The sequence below is a fragment of the Dermacentor silvarum genome, unplaced genomic scaffold, assembly GCF_013339745.2.
Source record: "Dermacentor silvarum isolate Dsil-2018 unplaced genomic scaffold, BIME_Dsil_1.4 Seq653, whole genome shotgun sequence".
In the NCBI taxonomy this organism is placed as follows: Eukaryota; Metazoa; Arthropoda; class Arachnida; order Ixodida; family Ixodidae; genus Dermacentor; species Dermacentor silvarum.
In genome coordinates this window covers 13197-20650 of record NW_023606580.1, presented here as the reverse complement: position 1 = coordinate 20650, position 7454 = coordinate 13197, and the positions used below count along the sequence as shown (strand labels likewise).

At 46.6% G+C, this 7454-nt stretch overlaps 1 protein-coding gene across 1 annotated transcript; it reads right to left on the bottom strand.

The window, feature by feature from the left end:
- Positions 1-4385: 4385 nt before the first annotated feature.
- On the bottom strand, positions 4386-5942 carry LOC125941936 (uncharacterized). The gene has a single exon (XM_049659816.1). The coding sequence runs from the start codon at positions 5940-5942 to the stop codon at positions 4386-4388; it is 1557 nt and encodes a 518-aa protein (XP_049515773.1).
- Between the last annotated feature and the right edge of the window lie 1512 nt (positions 5943-7454).

Here is a 7454-nt window from a genome sequence, read left to right as displayed (position 1 = left end):
TGTGTACGCATGGGTCTTTTACAAAGGCTATATATAACATGCCCAGAGCATTGGTGATAATAAAGGCGCTTTATTCGGTAATACAGTATTCAAGGCAATTAATGCCAAGTGTGGATATATCCTATAGTAATTAACTCCATATGCACTTATTGCAATCGGCTAGCTTTTATTTTCAATTTAAAGATCATGCGGTAATTACAAAATTCAAGTCGGCCTGTATGCAAAATGTACTCAATAAGTGCGAATTTGGTGAGCGACGCAAGTTTTTAAGATATTCCTTCTAAACGAGCTTGCAATGATGTTCTACTTTCTATTTTTCGAGAAAAACTTTATGGTGCATGTATCTGGAACAATAATGCATTATGCCACACTATGTAGGTGCATATTTTGCGAGGCTGGTGCCGCTGACAGTATTTCTGTCAGATGGCTAAACTTCCCATATTAGCTGGCTTCAATTTTGAAATAATATGCCCCATCAAAATGTTAATGAAAAAAGTAGTAGTTTTGTGGATATTAGTCTTTCTGAAATATACGTTTCATGGCCACGACCATAAATTATTGATGGTCGCGGCTTTGAACTGTATCACTTGTTATCTTCACGGTGCTGTTTTTTTTCTCTTTATATATCTGGTGAAATGTCTGGTATATACAGAGTAAATTCGACAGATATTCCCTTTTAAGAATCGTGTTAGCCAACATGAACATGATTCTACAAGAGCCCACCAGCTGTTCTAGCTTTTAGTCACAGAACTATGCAAATTACCAGTATTTTGAATACATTTTTATTCCGTTTTCACTGTTTATGTACTTGAGTACATTGCAAACAAAGAATAACAAATTATTGGAGAATAGCACTACAATAGAGAATTTGTTTTCACCAGTATCATTTCATCATATTAAATAAATACACAATTCAACTACATAACCACAGAAACCACCAGTAGTCCCAAGGAGCAGACAGATCACACTACAACCATGCAATTTTTAAAAGTTCTGGGTGAAAAAAAGCAAGCTTGCGATTTGACATGAAGAAATTAACAATTACAGTGATGCTACTGCGGACTTCTGATTTGGAGCAATTTTTGGAGCATCAGAAATTTCATTTTGGAGCACTTTGGAGCAGGCAATTTGGCATTTGGGAGCAGCTTGGAGCAGCTGATTTTTCATATCCTGAAGTATTTCAAAAAACGAGTGTACATGCGACACACACACACACACACACACACACACACACACACACACACACACACACACACACACACACACACACACACACAAATTGATATCGTGTCATATATTGCTAGTTTTTTCAGATGTCATTCCGTATATCCATAAACAGAAATGATGGACACATTGGCGGCATGCAGTCATTATAATCACATATGTCACGCTGCGCTTCAAACAAGCGACAGTAGAACCCCGCTGTTACGTTCCCAGGCGCTGCGTATTCCCGGCTGTTAAGCTCCCATAGTACCCAATGCATTGGTAGCACCGCTGTTGCGTCGCAAATGGGGGGACCGTTCCCGCATCATGTGGCCTCTGGGCTGCTGTGCCTTTGTTCTGCGTTTTTCATGTTTGTATGGCATTCTTTACTGCTGCTCTACAAAGAGCATGGTGCCTGGGTTTCAAACCAAGTGAGTGCAGAACTATGCGGGCATAAATATACAGTAGTTCTAGCGTTGTACCTGCAGACTGCCTCATTGATAGCAGCTGCAGTGCAGGCAGTGAGGCATTGTTTTCTTTTAGTAGAATCGACCATGTTATTGAATGAAGGCTCTCAGCAGCCTTCTGAATCATCTTCCATTGAGATGGAGGTTAGGAGAGTCACTGAGAGATAGGCAGCAATGCAGCTGCTAGGTGCTTTCCAGCCTGTACTTTTGTATGATGCCTCACTTCTGCAGCCAGGTGTATGTGCCAGCCCAAGTGGTCTAGTGAGCAGAGCTCATGATGAGGTTCTCTTTATGAAGGGGTGGTAGATAGGCATTGTTACGAGATATCGTGGCATTACGATAATAGAGTCGGCACACGATGTGCTAAGTCGCGGGTACGAGGTGCCGACGCGCGAAATGCCTGGTCGCGGGTCCAAATATTAGACGCTCGGTAAGCTGAATCGCGCAGTCGGAGGGGCCGACGCGCGAAATGACTAGCCGCGGGTCCGAGGAATAAACGCTCAAGGTGTCGACACTCGATGAGCGATGTGCCGACGCGCGAAATGCCTAGCCGCGGGCTCGAGGAGTCGACGCTCGAGGTGCCGACGCGCGAAGTGCGTAGCCGCGGGTCCGACGAGTCGACACTCGATGAGCGATGTGCCGACGTGCGAAATGCCTAGCCGCGGCCTTGAGGAGGCGACGCTCGATTAGCTTAGTCGCGCCTTCCGAGGTGCCGACGCGCGAAATGCCTAGCCGCGGGCTCGAGGAGTTGACGCTCGCAGGGCCGACGCGCGAAGTGCCTAGCCGCGGATCCGAGGAGTCGAGACTCGCTGAGCGATGTGCCGACGCGCGAAATGCGTAGCCGCGGGCTCGATGAGTCGACGCTCGATGTGCTTAGTCGCGCAGTCGGAGGCGCCGATGCACGAAATGCTTAGGCAAGGATCCGAGAAGCCCGCGCGCGATGTGCTTGATCGCCGAGTCGGAGACGCCTACGCGCGAAAGGCTTAGCCGCGTGACCGAGGATTCCGTGCCCGAAGCTAGGTCGCGAATCCGCGTCGCCGATGCTCCGAATGCTTAGCCGCGGGTCTGAGACGTCTACAAAAAGCGGGATCGGCCACGCTACTGCGATGTCCACGTAGCGCCCGCTCTACTACTAGTCGAGATTACGGAAACTGCCCAGAGCTCGCGAAGAGACCGCAACAAGCGGTGCAGACGACGCCATCGCGAAGCGAGCACCGGACCAATGGCGAACCGCGCTGGAGTCACGTGGCGGGCGCGGGCAATTGGTGGCTCCGGCACGACCTTCAATCATTTGCTTTTTGTGTGCTTGTTTCTGTATGAAGGAGATAGCTGAAGCGGCAAATTTGAAGACGGAGAAATGCGCTTTCCAACGAGTCCAAGATGGCGGCTCTCGGCTGCGCTGTTCCGGAGATATCGTGGCTTGAAAAACGCCGTTTTTTCGCGATTTCCGCGAAAATTTTCGGCACCTTGGCTGATACAACAATGTTTTAGAGCACTTCTACTTGGTTTTCAGCGATGATATTTCGGGATCAGATAAAATAAGAGTTACAGAAATTGAAAATGTGATTTTCAAAAAATCGATTTTTTAGCCATTTTTCGCGATGCGAAAGCCGCGTCCCCCCTTAATCGGGAAGCACGCGCTAGTGCTGTTTCGTATCCTGTTTGCAACTAAGGCTAGCCTTATCATCGCGTTGCACGTTTTAATTTCCCGTTGGTGCAATTGTCGGCGATAGACGCCGCCAAATCCGAGACAGTTTGGCGCAGTTAGGCGCAATTTTCGTCGATTGTATCAGGATGGCGCAGTAAATCCCATTTGGCGCACTTTGGCGCAGTTGGCGCAGCAGTGGAATCACTGCAATTAGTAAGGCAAACGCAGTCAACATATGTTTAGAACAAGGAATGGCGCGCGCTTATAACACGGCGTCCCATGTGCTTATGTATGTACAGTGGCTCTGTTGCAAACTCTGAAAATGAGGTTATAACTTTGTACTTATCAGTAGTGCTAACAAACACATGGAAGTGTTCATCGAAGGGAACAGTCTCAAGTAGCTCTAGCATGATCAAAAGAACTTTGTCCACATAAAACAGTCCACAAACATGCACAAACTCAGGCAAGCTGTCATCTGGAACATTAAGAACAAGGCTGCATCCTACTCGGTATGATCTGCCATACACAGTCACACAATTTGCACTGAAGGAATTAGTGCACTGCAGGTCATGTTGCGAGATGAACTCTTTAACACAGCAAGGCAGGTGCTCATACAGCACAGACCGACAACCACTTGTAACTGGCATGCTTTTGTCATCTCCAGAAATAAAATAAAAACACTGACAGAACTGGTGCCGCATGGCAAGAGTGTGCGAAACGCGCTTCCAATTGTGAACTTTACGTAAAATATCTTTAAAGTATTGGTGTTTTGCCTCAAAACGCATCGCCCAGATGTCAACTAGTGGTCCAAATTTCTCAATACAAGACGGGTAATGAATGAGGTAATGCATCTTGCAAGTAAATGAAGACGATGGAAACAGTGTCCTAAACTCTAGACAAAAAAGGTGGATTTTTCGCTGCAAGTAAGCTATGTACGAGACTGGGATTTTGTGGCTCATGATGATGTCCACGATTTCTCGAAGAAGTAAGTAGAGTTGCCAGACTTCGCTCCCCGCTGGTACAAGATCACCCACAAAAAGAGAAAGGTGGCGAAATAGGGCAAAAACTTACGATGCAGAACCCTTAATGGTAGTTTTTCCATAAAGAAAATCCTTAGAAATTGCCTCTGGTTTGTTCCTTGCGTCGCACGGATCGTAATTCCATTCATTAATCAATTTGTTCAGCTGTCCGAGTGAAAAACAACCTTGTGAAATTAACAATGAAATAATGTGCTTCAATGTGAATGGTATAACACCTTCATGCAAGTCGTGCATTAAATCTGGTGGCAAATGTTGAGATGGGTCAAAGCCCTGAAGTGCAAGCAGTGGGCTAGCGTCCTTGACACCGTACAGTGATGCGGTTGGTAGCCCTGCCTTCAACATGTTTAAATGGTGCTGGTGACCTTCTGGCGTTCGCATCACAAAGTCAGTTTCTAAATGCTTATAGTTGACCTCGTGGCGCAGTGCCAGGCAGAATCTACATATTCTCCCTTGATTGAACGACGCCTTAAACCCACCAATTCTGTGGCTAGAAAGGTTATCACCAGTTAATATAAAAACAGACCCTTTCATTAGTCTTCCGTTTGCAACTATGCCATCGTTTTCTAATATGGGCAGATCATCCAGCAAAGGAGCAAGAACCTTGGTAAAGCCATATGTGCAAACGTGCTTGTCTTTCACTAGAAGCACCAAGTTAATGCCTGAAAGTGCTGAGCGATATTGTACACCCAAGTTTAGCACAGAAAAGTACACAGCAGTTAACTTGTGCTTTCCTCGTTTGCTGCCTAGTGGGTTGCACACCTCGAATTCATCTGTGTACAACTGCAAGCAAATCTTGCTTTCATCACCAGCAAAGAAAGGATGCTTCTTAAAAGCACTACCATCAAACACTGAGCACATGTGATCAGGTATCTTGACGTCACTGTTGAAGTCACCTGAAAGGTGAGGATGTTCCAGAATACACTTTAGCACATCACATAGTGGCACATACTCCATAGTGTCCCGCTTTCCATTAGACTCTCCGAGCATTACAGTTCTCGGCTCAACAAGTGCGAAATGATTTTTCCAGTATGTGTAGCGACCACATTCGGTCATCAGCCCGCGTAACTGGTCTTTGTATGCTCCTCTTTGGCTGGACGACATTTCACCATTCAATTTGTCATCTTCCAAGACAGTTGTAACAAATGTGATGACGTCATTTGCTATTTCATTCAGTGTTGACTCTGGAGGACGTCTTACTTCCTTCCACTTTAAAAACATGATGGAAAGATGCCTTACATAGTCACTGGGAACATCAGCGGATTCACAAGGGGCACCTTCGTTGTGGATTTCTTCTTCTCCCTCCTGGGTAGATAAGGTCCCTTCTGCTGCTCCCACACTGCTCTGAGCTGTTTCCACTGGCACATTTTCTTCAAGTTGCTGTTTCACTTCCAACGCTTCAGAGTGCTTGCGATACACATGTCTTTTGTATGAAACGAAGAACCTGAATGTCTGCATGCAACCTTCTAGGCCACACACCCAATTTTCTTCGTGGCCATGGGCTGAGTGCAGGTGCCTGAAGAGTAACTTCAGTGAGAACCTGTGGCAGCCACACCGTGGGCAGCGATAGTAGCGAATGCTTGGCATCTGAAAAAAAGGCATGCCAGAATTACACCAGTGTAACCCTTTGTTCTTGTAACAAGCAAGACAATGTACATGTCTCTCCTTATAAAAGAAAACACTGAGCAGCTATGACATCCTTCTTTAACAGTGAAATTGAAACAATTTTTAATTACAATACATTATTTCCAAAGACAAAATCATGTCATTAGACAAAATTTACAAGTAAGAAGTTCGTTTATGCAGAAATTCCTTCAAAATTATTCGTCTACTCTTATGTGCTGAGTGTGTGGGCGCGTACGTTTGATATTCATGCGCCTCTATCTTTTCCTCTTCCCCTTCCCTCAACGCCGAGTAGCTGGCTAGAGAAATTTACCTCAGGCCGACCTCTCTGCATTTCGTATTATTAAACTTCTCTCTATCTCTCTCTGTATACGTTTGGTATAAAAACACATATGTCAGTACTTACCTTTTCCACAATTCCCTTCGACCGAAGGCGGCCTGTGCATGCGAGCCTGTAGGGCCGGGATTCACTTTTTGCAATAGTGAGCACACGACGTACAAGATCTGCACGTACCAGCGATCTTACGAAAGCGCACAACAGGGAACAATTACGTGCGTACAGCTACCGCCGCAGCTACCACCACTTCAGGCGCCGAGGGCCTAGGATCTGGAACGTACGTACAAGTCGTGGCGAGTAGACGCACAGTGCCTTTGTCGCCGCAACGCGAAATCAGTAGTATACGTGGACGCGCTGGCGAAGTCGCGCTGCATCACGGTGCTCAACCATGTTAGCCGCCCAAACGACGCACTCCGGTGGTGGCGCCATTTGCAAAGAGCTAGGCCGGATATTTACATCACGTGGTTTACGTATCCAACTTCCGTCTAACGTTCTGACTTTTGAGGAATCGCGGCAAATCATAATAGTATTGTTATTCTAGCCGCCCTAGTACTGTCAGCTGCAAAAGTTTGCGCATATGCAATGCGTGGTGAAGCGATACAAAACTGATTACTGCGCCATCTGCCGTCATACAGCGTGGTGTCGAGGCTCCTGGGCGCGGAAGTGCCGGGAGCTGTGTTACGGCATGCTGTGCGACGGCGGATGGCGCAGCACTCAGTTTTGCATCGCTCTGCCACGCATTGCAGATCGCGCAAGTTCATGAAAGCCAACGTTACTAGATTGCCTCTTTGAAGTAATCTAGTAAGGGTGATTAAAACGTCAGGAAGATGCCGATAGTGATGCAATTTCATGTTTGTTTTATTCATTCGAAGTGAGCCCTATTAACATCCTCTCGCCCGCCGTGGTTGCTCAGTGGCTATGGTACAGTGCCTAGAATATACTTACAAGTATATTCTAGGCACCGTAGCTATGGTGTTGGGCTGCTGAGCACGAGGTCGCGGGATCGAGTCCCGGCCATGGCGGCCGCACTTCGATGGGGGCGAAATGTGAAAGCAGCCATGTACTTAGATTTAGGTGCACGTTAAAGAACCCCAGGTGGTCCAAATTTCCGGAGGCCCCCACTACGGCGTGCCTCATAA